A 22,073-nucleotide genomic window follows, 5' to 3' on the forward strand; every position below is an offset into this window, starting at 1 on the left:
TACACACTCCCAGCTCACTTCAAGCATGTCAGGGAATGCTGCACACAGAACTTCTAACCATGACAGTTGTGAAGAGTTACAACTCCCTAAACCAATCAGTTCAATGCAGTTGTCTTTATTAACTGAATCCATAATCTCATCAAACCTAATTTAGTGTTTTGCTGAGTTATTCCACTTACAAATTTATCTGGTATTGCTTATATTCTTATCAATCAGTTCTTTGGTACTCAATCCCATACCAGTTTTTCCATCTTCCTGACCTGGCAGAAGTCAGGCTAACTGGCTTACCAAGACACAAGTTGGGCTTTTACCCTTCTGAACAGGAGTTAAACCTAAATGTGTGGATGCCACAAGGAGAGCAGAACCTGGGAGCCATGGCTGTGTGCTGCATTGCACTGACCTGCGGGCCTCTTGGTCAGGTTGAGGCAGTCAGCATGGTACACCTTGGGGCAGCCCGCCTTCTTGCAGGAAACCAGCTGCCCTCCATCCCCGCAGCTGAAGCACTCATCCTCCCGCTCCTTCATCACCTCTGCCTGCGACCTGCGTTTCATCTGTGGCCTTCTCTTCAGCTTCTTGGACTTCTCCTCGCTGAGGGTGGGCTGGCTCTGTGGGAAAGACAATGTGTTAACACAGCCCCCTGCCATCCCTCCTCTGCCTCTGTTGAGTTCATTTCTCACAAACACAAGTTGGAGATGATGTCTCATAGGCCTATGCACGCTGACATTAACACCTCTCAGTGCACCCTAACTGTGTTTGTGTTCCCAGCTGCACGCTGGGGCTGAACATAGCAGCTCCTTCTCAACACAACCATTTCATATTGACGATGTTATTGCATGTTTGTTCCTGCTATTGCACTCCAGCCCTTACACTGCAGTCCATTTCCAGCACCCAGCTACTCCTCTGCAATTGCTGATCCTCTCAGCACTGATGGCACCAACATCTTTGTGTTATGAGGATGCTTAAGCTACAATGCTCTCAACAGCTGTCTTACAGGCAGTTATGCAAGGGGTCCCAAAGACTGGCATCTAAATAGCCTAAGTGTTCACTTACTTGGCTTACAGTGTCCTCTTTGCACACCCTTTCAAGCCAGGCCCTCCTAATCCCCAGAGCAGACCCACCCCAGGATAAGCCTCCCATCCTACCAGATACCCAGCGATGACACCTCCCATGCCCAGCCAGCAGCCTTATCAATGAACTACCAGCACAGCTTACATAAACAGGCACAAACTACATTTCATACAGTTTTCCATTAATCTGCATGACCAAATATGCATTCTGCAGGCAGAACCTCCCCGCATGCTGAGATGTGGTGGTTTCTGCATTGCATAAATATCAGGCACCATTTTTGTCATTCTTCCATCAAGATAAAACCGAAAGCATTTAAAACTCTTTGTCTCCAGGCTACAATTCCAGTATTCTGCCCTGTTGACTTGCTCATTGTGTCTCACCAGGGCGCCAGCTTCTTGATGTTTGCTTCCCTTTCACGTATTCCTGTTTCTGCAGGATCCTTTCCACAAGTCAGGCCTGTCTTATCATTGTAAACACAGGCAATGAAATCACTGAATCCAAAGGCCACACCTGAACTATTGCACCTATTCTCACTGTCTAGCACTTTGGTCACCTAATTACAAAGAGAACAAGAAGGACCTTTCACAGATAATTTAACTTATCTGAGCAACTTCAGCATTTCTCAGTTTTTCCACTGCAACAAAACAGTCTCCCAAGCACACTTAGAAACTCAGTTAGAAAAGTCACCAATATGAGCAGACTTGAGTATAGAATCATAGATTTCTTAAGAGTCAGAAGGGACAGCTGAAGGCCATCCCATCCAACTGCCCCGTAATGAACAGGGACACCACAGCTGGATCAGGCTGTCTGATCAGCAACACTTTGACTTCCTGCACCTTCAGAAAGATTTAAAAAGGCATCTTTTGAGGGGTTAATTCACCAAAAATAAAGGTAAAGTTTGCCAGGGTGTTTATTTCTTAGCCGATCCCATCAGGATGGAATGAATCACCTCACTTGTCACATTAATGTCAACGTAAGGGCACCATTCTCTGATTTCCATCATACAACCTGTAATTTCAGGGCAAAAATGATGGTCAGTGAACCATGTGGAACAGAGGAGCAGCATGTAATATATGGAACTTAACATTGCAACCACAAAAAAAAACTCGAACGCGCCAGATGTATCATTCACCTCACCTGTCAACCTCTGACGCCATCCATTTTTTATAAGCTAATTCACCTGCACATCTAAGCTCTCTGAAAATTTCACAAAGCTTTCCCCACATATTGACAGGGCTTCGCAACTGCGCTACTGGAGCTGTTAACCCTTAACTGCAGACACCTGCACCCATACGCCAGAGCAGAGCGGTTATGTGCTGATGTGGGCAAACTGGGAACAAACTAACAGCTGAAACTGAGCTGCTGACAGCTGGGAACCCAGCCAATGGCTTCTGTTAGTTCCTTCCCCCTGCTCTCCCGTGTGAGAACCAGATCACACAAGGACATCATTAAAATCAATTCCTGTTACTGAAGCACTGCAGTTACAAACCGGAGTCTTCTAAAGTCAGCGAGTTCTAAAAGGTAGCGATTTTTCTGCTATAGACATGACCAACTTTTTACTTCTGTCTGAGTTGTACTTTTCAGTTGTTTAAACAAAAAAAGGGCAAAAAAATAGGAACATTTTTCTTACTGCAGGGAAGGTGCAGGAGCCTTAACTCTACAGCAACTCTTATCTAAAGGAATGCAGTTTACTCAGGTCTTCACAAAGAGAAATGGGCTGAAGTTTCTTGGTTATCTGATAGACTTTCCCATGTTCATCCCTTCGTGCTCTATTAAGACGGAAATGGCCACGATGAGCAGAAAATTCTGGAAAGCATCTTTTATTTATTTACTCCTAGGTTGGCAAATAGGATTTCCTGTCCTGATTCATAGTGATTCTTCAGTGAATTCAGATCTAAAACCTGAACACTTGAAATGAAAATTCAAACGTCCACCTAAATCCAACCAGCAACTTTCTCATGGCCACGCTGAAAGTGAACTGCCCTTCCTGAAGTCTCTGCAATGAACGTACCATGTTTATGCAAAGAGGTCACTTGGAAGAACGAAAGCTTATGGGAGGCATCATACCTTTGGTCGCACTCCTAGGAAGCCACTGCAATTTGGAGCACCACATTTGCAAACTGTCTTTCCGTTTCCCAAACACTCCAGATTGTAGTTGAAAGTCAGCTCAGTCCCTGGCACAAAAGCAGATAATAACCAAGCAAGTTGTAACAATCTATGTGATAGAAATGCCTTTATTGCTACTGCTAGTGTTAAGGCACCTTTGAAAATAACTCAAATGGCCATCCCAGCCACATAAGGGTACTCTATTATTCCCCCCAAAGATCTGTGTGGACTGAGAGTTAAACTCAACTCTATACCACATGCTACAGCCAGAGAAAGAGCATTTACTCCATGCTCTAGGATGCTTAGTTCCATTTTTCGGTCCTGTAAGTTAGATCCATACAGCTCTGCCTATAGCATGAACACCCATGTTTCACTATGGCAGTGCTGATGTTGTGGCCGATGTGAAATGAGAAGAATTAAAATGTGGAAATAGAAAAATAAAGCATCTGCCTCCAGTGAGCTACAAAGCATCCTCCCCTCTCTTCCTTACAGAAAGGCTCCCATGCTTTTAACTGCAAGTACTGAGAGAACTGGGTTCCTTACCAGCTTTGATATTTACAATTGCGAAGAGCCCAACCCGAGTATCACCGTTCACACACCATTTCTGAGTCTCACAGTTCGGCTGGCAGCAGTGGTTCATGAACCGAGCGTAATTGCCCTTTGGACCAGCATCAATGATTCGATCCTAGAATTGAGAAAAGCAAACAAACCAACGTGCTGCATTTAGTAACTATAACAACCCACCCAAAGCAGAGATACCAGTGTGCCAATGACGTGCCTTTTCAGTAGTAACATCTGGTCGCTGGACATTAGGACACCTTGCAAAGCACCTGAATACATGTACTGTGCCTGCTGCTTCTACGTTTGAGGGCAGCTGCCTACTATGTCACACACCAGCCCACTTCAGGGCTCTGTGTGGCTCAGCTGCTGGGAAGGACCCTAAGGTTATAAAATTCACTTTCCTATGTGGAAGAACAACGTTTGGTTCTCAGCCAATTGCCCTCAGACAAACCATTGCTTTGCTTCTTCTGAATAAAATCCAAAGAAGTTGGGTCAGACTTCATTCCCAATCCTAAAAATCCAGCCCAAAGTTTCTCCAAGGCACACTATAGTTACTCTTTTAGTCCTCACTTTAACCAAAATGCAGACCAGCTCCACAGAATCCTTTAACATTACTTTCTGGAGAAGAACTCCACTGTGCCTCTGTTGCAATTTATTTACTTCTGTCTCTGCTCCTGACAAAAGAATTTCCTTCCACATACCTTATCCAGTGTCAACATGTAGAAATTGGTGATATCATGCTCCTGGGCATAACGGATTCGGGCTCGGCACTCCTCTTCATCAATTAGCTCCCCAACATATTCATTAACAAATTCACCCTGCCCCCAAAGAGGAAAAGAAGAAAACAGGCTGCTAGGACATGACCAGTTCCCTCCATGATGGAGGGACCTTTGTGCTACAAACACGGTTCCTGTTTTCTTTGTGGAAACTTCTTCATAAAAACTTCCCTCTGTGCATTGTAGTCAGCTCGAGCTATAATTTTATTAGCAGTCCTTAATGATAATTCAGTTTTACACACACACACACAACAAATCACTTGACATAAAGTGTTTTCCTGGATCTCCACTCCCCCCTACAGTATATTGTTTCCATGGTTTCTTTCTCAGAAACTCTTCTACCATGCCATCTAATTTCCTCTGTTTAACTTCACTCTTTCTTAGCTTTGAGGTTCTTCTTAGCTGCAATGCTCTTTTTTCTTTGTTCAGCATCGATGTGTGCCCACACAATAACCACTCTCTAGATTTGAAACAGACATTCAAGTATTTTAGCTGTCTCCAAGGTAGTACTTCCCACAGCAATTATAGCCATCTCTAAGATACTATGCTTTGTAAGATTCAAGCCTGACCTCGGTTTCTGATGCAAGATTCTCATGCTAGAGAAGCCATGCTGTTCAATAATGGAGGTTGTGGGCATAATCACTGTTCTGTCTGGAATCCCTGAGCCCTGTCTCATACTTCAGTATTCTGGTGTATTCATAAAGCCAACCATCCACACAGGCAGACCAAGCAATCACCTTTTCTTATCCTGTGGTTCAATAACATACAAGGCATTTTAGTTGAACCAAAATGTGCTTGTCAAGACTACAAAAGTCACATTCATCCACTTCTTTCCTAAATGGCATTCAAATTACAGAAGGGAATTTTTCACACCTATGGAAACCGACAAGGAGCGAGAGAGAAGTGGCAAGAGAAAACCTCACAAAAAACAGAACATGTACCTTTCTGATGTCTGTTTTGGCCTGTAAGCCCCAGCCTCGTGCCAGCGTGCGGAAGATCTGCACCTCGGGATACTGGCGCTTGGAGAAGCACTGGTTCTGACAGCGCTCTCCTGCAGGGCAGACCAGGGGGTGGCACTCATAGAGCAACATACGATTGATGCATTCGGAGTCCAGGCCACAAGGGTTTTCATCTGTGGGTTTGCAGTTGCACTTGGGAATCTCAGAAATGTCAGCAGTATATATCTGCACTTTGCCCACCGGCCGGTTCACCTTGAATGCACGAGAAGGATATCAGCTGCTTAAGAACAGGTCATCATGACAGACAGTCCTATACCCAATCTTTGCCTATGAGCTGACAGGATGCAGTGCAAACCAGTGACAGTGAGGGGTAAAAGGAGGTGTACAGATACATGTGTACTTCTGAACACACTACCTGAAGAGGCGTGCACTTAGATGGAAGAGTTAAGGAGGATACAGATCCCCCCCAGCAGCACCACCTGGTACCTTGTGTGTTCTACATCCCCTGAGAGGGGGGAAAAGGCTGCAAAGGGTCCCCATCCCGTATCACTGTGACTACACAGAGTGCAGGTGGTCCTACCTTAAAATCCTAGCTATTACCAGGAAATGCCAGCAATCAGCTGAGCTTTCATAGCTTGAAACATAAAAATGGGAAGAAGAAGAAGGAAGCAATGAAAAAGAGGAACACAGTCCTTGAGTCACCAGTTTCTGATCTCTCTGGGCCCACATCCCTATCCTATGAACCTACTTGGCCCAAGCTCTTCACTCAGATCACCTCACACCTGTTGGAGATCCTTGAAGAAATTAGTGCTCCAAATGTACCTCACAGACAGCCCTAAGCCAGAGGAGTTCCTCAAAACTCCACAAAAAATTTGGCATTCCAGCACAAATATCTGATTTCATGTTTTTGTTCAATTGATACAGAACAATACACAAACAAAAAAAGAAAAACAGAAGTGAAAGACACTGCCATGCTCCACTGTGGGTTGCCATCCTCCCCTCTGCTCTACTGTATCTTGACTGTCTGTCCCACACTACTTTGCCACCTGCAGCACTCAACATCCAAGCACACTGGGTGATGCCAGTTCTCTCCCATAAAACCCCAGACAGGCAGAGAGACTCTTCTTTCACATCACACAACTGTCATGGAACAGCACAGAGACAATCCAGGTCTGCTCCAGTACCTGTTACTGGTGTCCAGCTTCCACACATTTCTGCAGATACATGAATTGTTTCTGTGGAGGTTGACTGAAGAAGCCAAGGCAATCAGAGTAACCTTCAAATAACAGCCAGATGCCCCAAGAGTAGCAATGTTTCCTTATACATGTAATTCACCTGCATTGATAGCTCAAAACTTCTGCAACTGCCATTCTTCCCCCTCCCTTACCCCCTGGACCTGCCCTCACCTTGATGTGTTTGTAGGGGGGAGGTTTCTTGTCATTCTTCTTGTCTTCCTGAAGCTGTCTCAGTTCCTTCTGTGCCTTCAGTTCTTCAAACCTTACCGCAGCTTCATGAAGAGCTAAGTGAAATAACAGGGTGTGTTATGAGGAATTCACTCTACTCAAACAGAGGTAGGCTGCAAGAGTAGACCCAGCAACCACAGCTCCACAAGCAAACACCCTTGGCAAAACACTTTTAGAGGCAGAGATTCGTAAAAAAAACATGATAAAGCAACAGAATAGTCACAGGCAATAACAGTGACTGTGGGTGAAACGTTTTGGAAACATCCAAACTGTCAGCTAGCTTTACCCTGCTTTTGGGAAGAGATGAACACAAAACTCTCATGAGTATTTTTATATACAGATAATGACTGTACTAGGCACAAGGAAGCCGATAGAGCAGCAGAGGAACTATGTTGGAGCTGAGAAGCATTAAGGATCTGCACACCCATAGTCCGTCTCTGTGAACTCAGACCTATCAGCATTCCAAGTGTGCAGGATGACAGATCAATAGCTATTCATTTTGCAAATTTAATTCAGCTTTAGCTCTAAAATGGTATTTTTTTCTGTCACAAGAATATTTTCTCCAGATAGGAAGAGAGAAACAGAACATGCATCTTCCCAGATGAAGACAAATTACCTTTCTTGTATATGCCATCTACGCCCTTCCCCATCTTGTCTTTGCTGCTGACATCACCTTCCATGTATGGGAACACACGGGCCTGGTGGGTCCACAGATAATCTTTGGAGCCAAAGAACAGCACAGGGAACTCGCCGATGTCGTGTTTCATTTTCTGGATGTTGACAGGAATTGTTCTGGGATGGCAGATCTCAGCTGGCCACCACCTACATAACAGAGGGAAAGGCAGATAAAAAATCTGACTCCCCAGTTCCCATGCTCCCAGAAGCACATTACTGCATAGAGATGGGGAAAGCTGTGAAGGCTTCCAGCAAGGCTGGAGGGAGAAGAGGAAGGCATGAGCTTCAGCTGCTACATGCATGCAAAAATATCAGAAGCTGCTTCACTGTACCCTGCAGAGAGAAGCAGCTTCTCACCTCAATCATCACGACCATCGTTTGAAGAGGGAACAGGGACAAGTCTGTTCTACCTTCACCTACCTGTAGCGCCCGACTTTCACCCAGACGACTTCCTTGTAGTGTGGCTTTTTGCCTGCCTTGCAATCATTGCAATACCAGCTTCCCTCTGGCATCTCAATGTTTAGACACTCACGGTGAAACGCAGCCGGGCACGACTCGCAGCATAAAAGGCTGCCCCCTGCAAAGAAGGGAGGAATTTATCAGGGTCCCTGTGCAGAAGCCCTGGACTCCACAACTCCAAACAGTGACAGCTGGGAAAACAGCAGTGTTCTTCTGCAACCTTTTATCTGACAGCTCATGCTCTACCTACGCAGCACAAAAAACCCTTTTAAAGATTCAGAAAAAGCCTTAGCTTGATCTTGGATTTAAATAGGGATGGATAGGAAGGCAAGCTATTCTAAGCAATTCTCACTGGCACGCTCCACACAGACAAAGCTTCTGCCTGCTGTAATGATCTGTTCCCATAGCACATCTGTTGCTCTTTTGTCATTTATGTCAGGGCCTCACGCGGTGACAGGGAACCAAACGCACGCTGTCTCACCTTCCGAGCAGACAAAGCACCAGCTGACGTTGACGTGCTCATGGTTGCGGCAGCCCCTTCGTGCAGTGAAGTGATTGGGACAGATGATACTGTTGGAGGCGAGGACCACAGAGCCAGCAGCGAGGCAAAAGTCATTGGAGTGGTAAGCGACAGGACAGCGCACGCAGCGCATCAAGCGACCTGGCACAGGAACACATCAGAATCGTGGTGAATGCCAGAGAAAACTGAGTCTTCACTTCCTTCCAGACCTAATCTCTACTGGTATCTGAGCGGAAAACAACGAGCCATTGGTGATTGTTGGAAATGGAAATTGACTTTTAATTTCTACAGACCATCTACAATATAATCTCTGTATTTCTATCCAACTAATACAAGAAAATACATAAAAAATAGAGCAGCACTTGTGGGCAATATATAGGAAATTAAATTATTTGGAAGTGAAAAACCTTCTGCACCCTGTTCAGACCCAGCTCAAGAGTTCACAGATCAGGACTGCTTCGCATCATACACAGATAATAAGTAAATCAGTGCAAACAATAAATAGAGCGGGTATTCCAAGTGCGTAACTGAACATAATGAAAACAATCCAGGAAGTTTCTGCAAACAGTGCTTGCTTCTCCACTTCAGATTCTACTCTTCTATTCTTCTCCAATCAGATTTTACTCTGAAATTTCAGGAAGGAGAAGTGAGAACTGCCTGAAGGCCTACTTTGTCCAAGCCTGCTCAGCATCTTTTCAGTTCATCCCAGGAAACCACTGACAGGGAGAAGAGGTGGAAAGAAAGGTGTAAATCTGACCACTGAAAAACAACCACCAGAGGGGGGTCACAAGGCAAACGTTCAGCCGAGGAGTCGGCTGCAGGCTTTATGCCTTAACAGCTTCTTCTGTTTTAAGCACTGACACGTGAAGATGACTTTAACACAGAGCCTGAGGGTAAGAATACAGCTGACACTATCATCACTCATCCTGAGATACCAAAGATTTAAAATATAAATAATAAAAAAGCAATTTTAAAAGCAAATCATGAGAGTTCAAATTAAGAAAAAGAAAATAAAAGGAAATAAAGCAATTACAGTTTTTACTACACTGCTCTCCATGCCATTGCCTCAACAGGCACTGCTGCTAAGCAGGCACTGGCTGCAGCACTGGCACAGTGAGAGCTGTCTAGGAGAAACAACAATGTCCATGCAGCTCTACTGAGAGGAATGTGGCCTTGCTCAACATCCAGGCATCCAAGTGCCTGGCCAGACAGGAACACTTTAGTTGCTCAGTCTGACCATCAGGAGCCCAGCCCATGGACACCACCCCTCCCACCCTGACAGAAGCAAATTCTATAGCAAGTGCTGCGGAAAGGACAGAAAAACAAAGAACTGGTGCACCAGGTCATTGCAGGTGGACATGAAACTTCTAAATGCTTCCCTGGGACCATGCGAGAAGATTCCAGTACCTTTAGATGCAGAGATGTTTGTTGGGTTAGCAGCATGACAAGTCATGCATATGTGCAGAGAGCATCGGAAGCCCTTGTTCTGCGTCACCGTGGGTGGGTACTTCTGTATGCACTCTTCATGGTAATATTTCCCACAAAGGGGTAGCAAGCACCGTTTCACATCTTGCCCGCAGCTCTTGCACACAAAGCAGGTATGGACTCCTAGAGAAAGAGCAGGCACATGGAATGGCCCAATAAAAATGCATTGCTTCTACCAGGAGACACAACAGCACACTACAACCCCCCACCCTGCCACAACCCAAACCACAGGTGTCTGCAGCCCTAAAGTTTCAGTGTAAGTCTAGACTGGAAAAACATCTCTTGCCGATCACACTGAGGACATTCCCACCACATCTGCCTCACAACAGTAAGATCAGTTCATTAGAAAACAATTGTCAAACTGATGACCAGAGAAGTGACAGCCAGTTCGCAGCCTTACAGCAGGTGTAAGCAAAAAGGAGTGCCAGTTAAGGAAGCACTCAGGAAAGCCGTATACCTGTGGAACACTCATTGCAGATGAATTTGCCTGTTGGCATCTCAGAGAGCCCAAGGCACTGCAGGTGGAAAGCACCACAGCACTGAGCTTCGCACAGCAGCAATTCCCCCGGCTTCTCGCAGATCTGTGGGGAAGGAAGGATGGACATGATCAGCTCTGAGCAACCCCTTTCCCAACCCAGCCCAGCCAATTGTCAGCAAAGCCTCTGTAAAAAAAGCTGAGCCTTCTCCTTATGCCAGTCAGTTCAGGTGATTAGTGAATCACCACTGCCATCTGCTATCCCATCCCTGCTACCATCCATCAGTTAAAACAAATTGTGTGTTGGTCACATCTTCCCAACATCCTTAAACTGCAGCAGGATGAAAGGCAATTGCACAGGAAAGGCTCAGTTCAGTTAAACTACTGATTGCTGCCAAAACCCTCAGAACCACGCAGCCCCCAGAGAACACCTTGAAGTCACCTGGGCTTAGCTGGGACACAGGTGCATTCCAACACTAACATAAAAAACACTTAGAAAGGCAAAGTTTTCTAGAGATTTCCTCAAGGAGGTTACCTGACACACGTTCTCCTTGAGAGCTGCTCCTCCTCCACGCTCCCCCTGGATCTTTTTGGACGAAGGCACTCCATGGTCATTCTCAGACCCCTCTTCGTGTCCCCCTTTGGGGCTTGTAGAAGTCCCACGAACCAAAGTCTCCCCCTTTAAAAGGAAATTCAAAATTAGGGGCTGTCGGAGCTTTCCGCCCTGACCTGCAGATTACAGATCCAGCCATCAAGCACATTAAAGTTTGGCAGTCAGTGCTACCCACCCTGGAGAGAACCACCTCTCATATGGCTCCACCAAAAGGCTTACAAGGAGGGAAAGGAAGAGCACTTAAATTTATTAGATCATTATAAATACACACTGAGCACTTTTTAATTCCTCTTTGAGGAAGGGCTGAGAGAGAACAGTATCATCATTCACAAAAACATATCAGGCAGGATTGCATATAGTCTGAAAATCACATCCACCAATGCCAGAGAAGCATCCTGAATGTTTATGTCTGCTTGCACTGAAAACACAAGAGAGAGATTGCAAACAATCCTTATTGTAGTCTCCTTTTAGCAAGGAAGTCAGAACTCTCCTTATACGCTTCACAGTATGCACTTGTAGACTCCACAGTTGTCAGGACAGGTAATTAGCAGCAAACACCCAGCTGCCCCTCCAGAGCAAATAGGTCTGTGACCCATTCATGCTGTACCAACATAACATACTGCTTTTAGGAACCAACCAGATGCTTCAAGCAAGAACTTCTTAAATACTCTGCCTTATTTGTTTTTGAAATCTTGGCTCACTGCAGACAGCTGAATGATCTCAGCACACAGCACTTCCTTGGGTCAAAAAGCCATCCCTACTGTATGCCCAGAAAAAAAGGCTGTACACTTTCAAGACCTTGTTAGGAATTTAGACTCCTAGAAGGATCAGCAGCCACCACTCTCATACCCTGGTGCCTGCTCAGGGCCAGGTGTCCAACTAACAGTCAGGAGAGGGAGCTTTGAGTTATATTCTATATGCAAGAATACCCATCTGAGCTGTAATGCCACCAAAGTTCCTAAACTCAACTGAATACACTATGAACAACTTATGAGTGTGGGCAAAAAAAGCTTTATGGGAAAGCTTTATGTCTTTAAGTTGGAAGAACATGAAGCCAGCATTCTGATCAGTTAACAACACATCCCTTGCTTGACTTTTCATTCCTTGAATGCACCATTATGTTTTCATTTGGGAACCATTTAAAGCCATGTAGAGCAACCACGCACAAATGCACTGACAGCATATTAAAGCACACAATACAAATATGAATGGTGTAAGTTTACTTTATTGAGCACAAAAAAGAAAACTCCCGGCTACAAACTACTGACAATCCAATATAGCATACGGTGTACAACCTCACAGACTACCACCACATACACGCTGGAGGGCTGGCAGCGATGCAGCCTGCAGGAATACTGAGATGGAGCAAATTGTTTCCTGCTACTATAGCCCTAGCAGAGGGGATGGAAAGGACTCTGCAACACTGGCAATCATCAGCTACAACATAACAGATGCCTTTGTCTCTGCGTACAATGGCATCCTAAGTGCTACCCCAGATACTTCTGGTCTGCAGCTCATTTCTGCTAAGAAGGCTGCAGTCTGCCACAACGCAGGCCACTGGCCCAAATATTATCTTGGTTCCTGGAATGCTCCAGGAGCAGCACCAGTAACCAGTGCTCCAGGGACTGCTTACAGCTCAGATCCTGCTATTCCTACATAGGTGCTCCCTCTTCTGCTCAGCTCAGCAGTGACCTCAGGGTTGCAGGGGTCACTGTAAGGAAGAACAAGAGCAGAGTTAATCAACTACTGATATGGATAAACAATGTCAGCTCCAGCTTCTACCTTGTGCTGGGGCCCCTGTGCTACAAACACAAAGTAAGCTTGGCCCCTGTCATGGTCACTAAGGATCCCTCCAGAGGGGCAAGGCACTGGTTAACAAGCACCACTCCTCCTGTGGTTAATGACTATCTTCCTACTGTACCAAAAATTTCAAGAAAGTTTTGGAAGGAGGGAGAGAAAATATACAGATTTGCTGAAGGAAGGAGCAGTTTAGAACTGGTCCTTCTGTCTTCCTAGCATGGCTGCTAGAACTGCTTGTAATGAACTCAGTCCATGTTTCAGGGGCTATCTGGAATGACAGTCTAAAGTGCATCTTAAGTTACATACCACGAACCAACAACCCTCTTTCCAGAGCTGCAAATACTTGTTGTTAGCAAAAACCTCAAAACAACTGAGCCCAGACCATCCAGAGTGGCACAGCATGCTCTAGGCCTTATCCTTTCAGCCTCAAGATATCCTTTTTAGTTACAGGTACATGGCCAACCTGTACATTTCACATGCTGGGATTTTAGTGTATTTTTAATTGGTCCTTCCAGAAACACAAAGAGAGTAGGGAACATCAGAGATGGACAAGGGTGGGCAAGGCCAGATTACTTATGCCTGGTGAGCAGGGAGAAGGGGATCACCCTCCAACACCATCACTCAGAAGGATCAATCACACCATTCTCCTTATTTCCCCTTGCCAGAAAGAGTAGTGTGAAGCAACATACCTCCTACAGGGGGCAGGTCTCATCGTCGATCTTCTTCCAGAGCTATTTCTGCTGCTGTATCTGGCACATCTTTAAAGGCCTGGCCGGTTCTTTGGCTCAGCCTGACCTTGGCTCACAACCTTGACAACCATTTCAACAGCATTTTCCATCCCTTTTCTTGGTGTCTTGCTGCCCTGATGTTGTGAACTTGCTTTCCCAACTCCACAAAAATGGAAGGGCAGAGAAAGCTGCCCGGTTCAGCCCAGGGAGACAGGATTTTCTCTGCCCTCTGAAAGCAGCTGGAACCAAGATTTCATTGTGCTGAACCATCCAAACATCTGTTTCTCCTAGCACCACTCAAAAGAAAATGAGGTTCCTGCCTGGTGTGCGGACAGTCACTTAAGGACCAGTTTGGTGCAAATGCCAAGTGAAAGTGTGATCACATCTCTAAAGCAGCTCAATACTCACCGGTACCCATTCATTCACCAAAGCCAAGGGGTGAACACATACCTCAGTGGCTCAAGAAACACAATCACAGAAAAAGGGATGTTGGCATAAAGGTGTCAAGTATTGACATTTCATAACTTCAGGTACTCAACATACATCTAAGGCTGGAGGCAGTTAAGACTCCCTGGGCTTCCTCTGCAGTGAGTGGTGTGTGACATTCAGAGCTGTGGCCTACCTGCCTTGCTGCTCTGAACTGACTCCTCATTTCTTTCCTATATAAGATGTGCAGAGAATTTACTAGCTCCAAATTGAGCCAGCCTCTCAGAGGGTGCCTAACAGCAGACAGTGTTAACTACTCTCCAGCATAGGCAAATATATTTGTACAGGCTTCTTTGAAACACGATTCCAGGTGAGCACACTTCAGAAACAACTGACCAGTGCTCTTTAAAAGGCACAGGAAGGTTTATAGGGCCCAGAGGTATTACCCCAAACTTTATCATCCCCATTAGAAATGCTTTTCAGAAGGCAGTGGCAGCAGACCTCAGAGTAGCTGGCACTGCTCAGACAACTGGTGTGGTATTTGTGCTCTGCTGGAAGCTGTATAACGATAACAAATAGAACAGTATACGTCTATAATTGGCTCCTGAAATACATACTGACTATCCTGACAGAACAGCCTGCTGCTGAACCTGGGCCACTGGAAGTGAGAGACGATGCTGTGAAAGGCCCGGAGGCGTCCTGCCTCTCTCAGGAAAAGTCTTGCTTCCCCTACACTTGGTGATACCTGGCTCACTCCTAAAAGGCAAAATGTGCTTGTCAGTGATATTTGTATGCCAGCTTTGCTACGATGCAGTAGAAGGGTGTTGCCCCATCTATCCCTTTCTGCTGGATGGCAGAACGTAATCAGAGGCTCCTGTGGGCAATCACAAACAGTTCATCCCCCATCCCCTCCAACATGTCTCTGAGCTCACCCTGGCATGCAGGGCAAATAGAAGAAGAATTTCATGTCCACATCTAGTGCTTGCACTTCGTACTGGTGTGCAGAAGGGCAAGATTCCCACCACCAGAAGATGAGACCCTTTACAGCAGTTAGGCCTCCTGACATGCAAAGCAAGATGCCAGTCAGACCTTTGTTCTGTCATATCAGAACAGCCTTTCTCCTGGAGAACTAGTAGAGCAGCAGCTGAAAAATTGAGCCTGAGCTAAGCAGCCATCACAAAATAATTAATAATCAAGGTGATATGTCCAGCTTCAACCCCAGCTCATGCAGCTACATCAGGGAGACAAAGTCCCAGATGAGACCTAATCTTGCATTCAGCCAGCCAACCACTACCTGGCCTAGACTGTGCACAGCACCCTGGCAAGCAGCAGACAGGTTAAATGGATGACAGTGTGTAGGAAAACCCAACGGTACCTCAGAGCGTGGGGTCCCCCCCAGCCTCTCCCCATTTTTCTCCTTCTTGGAATGTATTGCAGCAGAGGAATGGCGTGGTCTCTTCCGTTTGCGCTGCTTCTCCAAGAGCTTTTCAGAAGCTGGGATGCAACAGAAAGAACATTCAAGAACAATGCAGAAATAACAATTGGCTTGCTCACTACATGCCCACCAACTTGTGCAGCCTGGCTCCTATTTTCTTCGAGGGCATAAAGCCTGGGGCAATGCAAGCCTCCAAGACAGGTCTGCCCTTTGTCTTACAGCCATCAGAGGACCTGGATAACATTGACTCATAATGGTTCCAAGTATGAACTCTTTTGTGGATCTGCAATTATCACCATCATCGACTTTCCTGAGACAGCCCCCCAGCAGAAAATAAGAAATGCTATCAACACAAAGCTTACATTGCTATTCAAATGCTGCTAATTACCTCCTCCTGTCATTATGCAATACAAATTTTCTCATGCTGACACCAATGTGACATGAAGGCATGTGGAGAAGGGAATAGAGTGCAACTGCACAACTGTCCACTAGACAGAGCAGGCAATGTTGAGCCTGTTCAGTGCATGCCATCAGGCATGTTGGTACCATGGTGACAACTCTCCCACAACCATTCAGAGTAAGAATGGAAAGTGAGTATCTCCCCATGGAAATATGAACCCAATACCTCCACTTTCCACAGGGAAGTAAGAATATATATATATATATATATATATAAAACAGTATTTCCAGACAAACAATCATACCTATTTCTTCTCCCACTGCCTCAGCTAATGCCTAAGATGCCTTACACAGCTCCCTTTAAAAACCATAGGCACTGATACAAATCACATTGATGTACCTCCGCTGCTCTGCATTCACTTACCTTCTCCCAGGTCTGGGAAGTGGGCTGGTGAGTACAGCTCCGAGCTGTCGCTCTCTGAAGGGCCAGTGCCCTAAAAATACATAAGAAACAATTCACCAGATGCAAACCCAAGACGCACACTCCTCAGCCACTAAGCATCTTAAAAAGTGACTGCAGCAATTACTTCAGATAATAAATTCATCAACGTTTAGTAACTTCTCAAGAAGACCTTTTGTTTGTGTGTCTGATAGACCCCATGTGGAAAAGTCAGACAAGGAGGAATGAACACTGATTTTGCCAGGTCTCGTGCTCACTGGGCATCCCTCACTGTTTCCTGAGCTCTCCCCAAAAGGCTGCTAACACCCCAAAAGCTGCTGGGAATAGAGATTCTCTTCTGCTTTTACACTTTTATGAATCCTATAACTGAATTGTTCTCGTCTCTGTATTACTGCAACCCTGATGACTGCATTAAGACTCTGCCATGGAGAAAGAGAGAATGAGAAAGGTAAGAAAACTGTTATTAACCAACCTCAGAAACATTGATGCTACGTCTGGTGCACCTACAATGCCCAACATTAGTCTTTGTTATTTGTTTTTTCCAAATCATGTCACTGGATTTTCAGCATTTAGCAGAAAAGATCAGCTATTTCTTTAAAAAAAAACAAACCCTGCGTCTAGCACTGCACGCTACATGTGTTACAACTCCAGCCTCTACCCTGCTACAAGTTCTACACTTACTTACCATGCATCAGCCAACTTGGGAATGTAACAAATGAAATACTATTCGGAGAACATCTGACAGAAAAGGAGAAAGCCTTAGGTTCAAGTTACAGTGTAACATAACAGCAATTCCCTGAGACCAAAAAGCTCTGCCCACAGCTTCCCAGCCTGTATCCAGATGACTCATTTTTCCATATAAATCAATGGAGAAGAGACCTCACAGCCAAAACTCCCCAGTCCCCATTGCAAGTGGGAAAGGGTGGGGAACTCCTCTGTATTTAGCAGATTTCTTCACCATAACACAGCAACCAGCACCTTTGGGAAGGGTGGACCTTCACTCCTGGGCCACAGCCAGCAGCAGACAGCTCACTGCCCTGCGCCTCTCTCTCAGCAGGGCCTACTGTCAAGGCTCATTTTCTCTCCTGACTTTCAGAAGTAATGGAAGAAAAATACCTTCTTTGGGGGAGTCCACTCCTCCTTCTTTGGCATAAAGGCAGTGTCCAAATCATTGGATTCCAAGAGCTTCTTAGTGGGCTTCCTTTGTCGCTTGCTCTCAAAGTTTCCTGCAATAGAATTCTTGTTAGATAATTGGGATTTTCTTAGCTTCAGTCACTCTAAAACCATTAAGAAAATGCCAGCCAGCAGTTCAAAACAATCAAATTCGCCTCATTTTTTGGAGCACAATCTCCTTAGGGAAAAGAAACAATTACCTCTACAACCTGCAAAGAAACAGACCTCCATTTGGACCACCTTCAGGCATATCTCAATATATAATATTAAAAAATCTACCCATGGAAGAGAGACCATGAACTTAAAGCCAGTAGGCGACCATCCTGGCAGTGCAGTTCACAACGTGATTTCACAATTGCTTCACCAGCAAAACCCAGCCCTGCAATAATGACAAACACATCCCTGCTTCCTCCTGTGCCCGTTCCCACAGCACCCCATCAGTGTTCACACTGCACACAGTGAAGAGACTGAAGGGGGTGCTCTCAGGTAGAACTACCTGGGACAAGATGCCCCATGGAATCCAGCTATAGAAGTCAGCCTCCAGCTCAGTCTCTGTGCCAGCCACTGGAAGGCAACGAGCTGCTAGACATGGGCAGCAGTAAATACTTAAAACAACCAGGAAATTGTGATACTCTGTGTGCAAGGCACTCCATGGAAACAGCCTATTACCTATCCTACCCCATTCATCTGCATCCTTAATCAGCTTGGCTGCATCCTCCTCCGCACACAGCAATACCAAAGACCTCAGCCACCTTGTGGAGGGACAGCATATCACTGCTCCCTGCCACAGCCCAGGCTTCGTGAGTCTTGGCAGCTCCCTCAGTAGTGGGAAGAGAGACAACCTCTGCATACTGCATATCTGCATCCACTGCTGCACTGCAGGCTGTGCCTGATATCCAGCCTCAGGTTCCTTCCTTCAATCACTGCAGGTTTTTCACTTCTACCTGTCACGCCTCTGCCCCACAAATTACAGACTGATCGTGCAGTGACTGCAGCTTTCTCTGCCTGTTTAGTCTATTATTATTATTACATAAGTACTTCTATATATATTATCTACATACATTCATAATTATAGTAATATATATTTACAAATACACGTTTCAAACAAAGAAACAAAATGATCAGCCCCTTAGAACAGAAACACCGATCCCTACAAGCTTACACAGCCAGAGCACCAGAGCTTTGACCTTGGACAAGTCTTCAGACAGAACACTAACAGCAGACTCACAATGAGCCACTTCACCAGGTCACACATCTCACCTGCCCCTCTTATCTCCTAGCACCAGCAATGGTCACTGAATAAAGCAAACAAAACAAAGATCAGCAGCTACTAACCTTTTCACACAGGCTGAAGCAACACTTCAAGTGAACTCAAGACACACTCGCTTGCTGGAGCAGAACAACACAATATCCCACTTACCTGATTTCAGGAATCTCTCCTCTGCATCCGGAGAAGCAGAAACTTCAGAAACATCAGAGGAAGACAGCACGAGCTCTGGGAAATCAGACTGTCCTTCTATGAGCTGCTCACTGGGATCAGAGGCGTGGGGCTCTATTTCTGAGAAGGAGCACTCGGCTTCAAGGATGGGAGGGGACTCTTTGGTTGAAAATGGTGTTGGAACCAAAGGACTGGGCCCCCGCTGTGTCTCTCTGTCAGGGTTGCGCTGTGCAGGAAGACCTCCTTCAAATCCAGACCTTGCCACAGAATTCACCTAATACAGTGAAACACGTTGGTGAAAATATTCACCCCGCACAGCCCTGCATGCAGCATCAACACTCAGCAAGCAAGACCAGGCAAAAAAACTGGAGCCCAACAGTAAAAGCCATGAAGAGCACATTTGCCTTAACCTACCTTTTGCAATTGCTCCTGGCTTTTCCTTGACTTTTTCTTGGGTGCAAATAAATGATCATATTCTTCTGCATATTCCAGAAGCCGTTTACTTGGCTTTCTAAGGCGTTTCCTCTCTGAATGTACTAAGAAAAAGGAAAGCAGCTTCAAGACTGTGTTTCTGAGAATATCAAAACAAAAAAACCTCCTCGTGACCCGCAGGTAAGAGCTGCTCCTGCCTTCTCCTTCAGAGCTCCATGCAGGAAATTCCCTAATACAGCCTTCTAATATTCCAGCTTCCTATTCCCCCAACCCTAATGTGGTAGGTGGGATTGCTAAGGACCATGGCGACCTCAAGCACTTGAGATACCTGACTGAGATGCTCCTTGCAATGTGATCCAACATCACTTTACACAACCTACACTCAGTTTTCTTGTAGTACCTTCCCCCAAACCTACATCTGTTAGAAACTCAGATTCATCACTCTACTTTTTCCTGTCAATCCAAACACCCTTGGATCTATGTGCAGAGGCATGTGAAAACACTGCTCTCCCTAACAGTCTTTGGTTGCTGGCTCCACTGGCTCTGTATCAGTCAAGCTCCTTCCTTTCCCTCCTTCCTAGCACATTTTGTGATGTACTTCAAGAGCCCTGAATCCCCCATCTGCTATTGCAAGCCTATTTATTCCTTTTGCTTCCCAACAACAGGTTCTGTGCACAGATCAGGACGTGATGAGGGAGCTAACTGTCCTCCCAGGAGGCTGCAAGATTCTCAGGGCTCAGACATCTCTTTCTTTACATCTGCACAGCAATGCACCATTGCAAGAGAAAAGCCTGGCACCAACCTTTTCCCAGGCACAAACAGAACCACAGGGAGCCCCAAGGAGGGGCCCTGGCACTTTGTCACCTTACTCAAAAGCAGCAAAAAGCAAGACAACGCTTATTTAACTTTCTCAAATATCAGTGTCTTTTCCTCTTTAATGGTTTTCACAATTATTCTGCCTTACTGTTAGAACTCCACCTTGGCACACAGATATTTGTGGTCCTCTGGAAAGTTACAGTATGTTTTCTATTCATTATTTCCTTTCCCCATGCAGAAGGTGGGTTTTTCTATTTTGAGCAGAAACATTTATATATATATATATATATATATAAAAGCATTCCAGTGCAGCACTTGGGATGTTGGACAAGATTGCAGCACCTTCTTGTGGCATCGTGGTTAAAGAAGGATGAAAACATCAAACTTGGCCAAAAGAGAAGAAAGGAACCACCTTTCCCAAACACAACTATTTTCAGCTGCTAATAACCCCCCTGCACAGGTATCCAGGTGCAACCCATGCTGGCAGGTAACCAGTTCTAGGCCTAATGTCTTCACTAGTAATGACTGAGAGCTTCGGAACCAGCCGGCAGCACATACAGCACTGTAGCAGAAAGTGAGGCTTAACTGCATCATTCTTCCCCTCAAATGACTCCTGTACAAATGCAGTCTGAATGGCAATGACAAACCGTGCACCTTTAAGAAGCTGTTACTTGTGCAAGTTCTCAGTCAGCAAACGCGACCAGCCCTCGCTTCTGCCTTATTTAGTCTAAACCCCACTACAAATTTTGCATCAAAAATACGCCGGATGTTGCTTTCAGCTACAAGGAGGACTTGCATTGATCGAGCTCAGTACAAATTACACAGTTGTGGATGCAATCTTTTGTGGCCCCTTCCACGCCTGCCTGCGGAGGAGGAGGATTAGTCACGTCTCCTCACAGCACTGGCACAAGGAGGAAAGCTGCTCTCTTCTGCAAGCGGCACTTCTAAAGTCCACATCACTCTCCCTGCTTCCTACATAATAGGCCATGTCCAAAACAAAAGGAGGAAGACATGTTTCCACCAAGAGACTTTTCACAGCATTAACTTGCTCGTCAGCCCTGCCCCAGGGATCTCACAGCAGCTCCTCACAGAGAAGCTTTGGTGCCTGCTTACAGCACATCGGTATGGATATGGCTCAGGTGTGCTGTGGGCAGGGGTACAGATTGCACCATAGCTGCTGACCTGCCATGCCTGCAAGCAGCCCGAGGGCTTGCACAGCCCCAGCCAGCTCTATGCTGCAATAGGAACCACTTGTCTTCTGCTACAGTTCCTCTCCTTTTCTCTTTGCACTGCTACTACCTCTCAGCAGCTCTACCCCAGCTCTCTCTTCAGACTCGCACTTTTCACCTCTCAGTACATACAGGGATGCTTCAAGTGCCAAACCACCTGAAAGCCACCAGAACACAGCTGTGCCTTGTGCATGCCAGGAGCTCACTTCAGCAAGCACAGCCCCTCTATGCAGCCCTATCCCAGAACAAAGCACGCTTCCCACAACCTAAAGACTTAAGGCCTCAAAAACACACAGCTATGGCCAGACAGTCGGTAAATCTTTATGTCGGTAAATGATTAAGCTTGCCGTGATTTCCAAACAGGATTTTTACCCGGCGTGTTACACCCTGTGGGCTCATTTTCTGTGCCTGCTGTGACATGCCTTGGTCCTGTGACCACTAAAGCCAGATGCTGACTTCCCTGTATTGAAACAGGTGTGCAGCAACCACTTGCTAATGGCACAGCACATCGGAATGGGCACACAAGGAACAGAAGAGACAAAGTGCGCTCAGGTTCTGAACTGCCCATCATTAATTT

General features: G+C 45.8%; 1 protein-coding gene across 2 annotated transcripts in view; it reads right to left on the bottom strand.

The window, feature by feature from the left end:
- NSD1 (nuclear receptor binding SET domain protein 1) overlaps positions 1-22,073 on the bottom strand; it is a 53,677-nt gene that overhangs the window by 10,543 nt on the left and 21,061 nt on the right. For both annotated transcript variants that reach the window (XM_015876032.2, XM_015876030.2), the window contains exons 6-22: positions 19,434-19,555; positions 19,002-19,293; positions 17,525-17,634; positions 16,373-16,442; positions 15,490-15,608; positions 11,083-11,226; positions 10,530-10,653; positions 9,995-10,195; positions 8,549-8,728; positions 8,029-8,185; positions 7,550-7,755; positions 6,877-6,989; positions 5,453-5,722; positions 4,437-4,553; positions 3,718-3,859; positions 3,136-3,242; positions 401-605 (exon numbers count right to left, since the gene is read on the bottom strand). In XM_015876032.2, the coding sequence (XP_015731518.1) occupies positions 401-605; positions 3,136-3,242; positions 3,718-3,859; positions 4,437-4,553; positions 5,453-5,722; positions 6,877-6,989; positions 7,550-7,755; positions 8,029-8,185; positions 8,549-8,728; positions 9,995-10,195; positions 10,530-10,653; positions 11,083-11,226; positions 15,490-15,608; positions 16,373-16,442; positions 17,525-17,634; positions 19,002-19,293; positions 19,434-19,555 (2,679 nt within the window). The remainder of the gene's footprint in view (positions 1-400; positions 606-3,135; positions 3,243-3,717; positions 3,860-4,436; positions 4,554-5,452; positions 5,723-6,876; positions 6,990-7,549; positions 7,756-8,028; positions 8,186-8,548; positions 8,729-9,994; positions 10,196-10,529; positions 10,654-11,082; positions 11,227-15,489; positions 15,609-16,372; positions 16,443-17,524; positions 17,635-19,001; positions 19,294-19,433; positions 19,556-22,073) is intronic.

Source organism: Coturnix japonica, chromosome 13 (assembly GCF_001577835.2).
Source record: "Coturnix japonica isolate 7356 chromosome 13, Coturnix japonica 2.1, whole genome shotgun sequence".
NCBI lineage: Eukaryota > Metazoa > Chordata > Aves > Galliformes > Phasianidae > Coturnix > Coturnix japonica.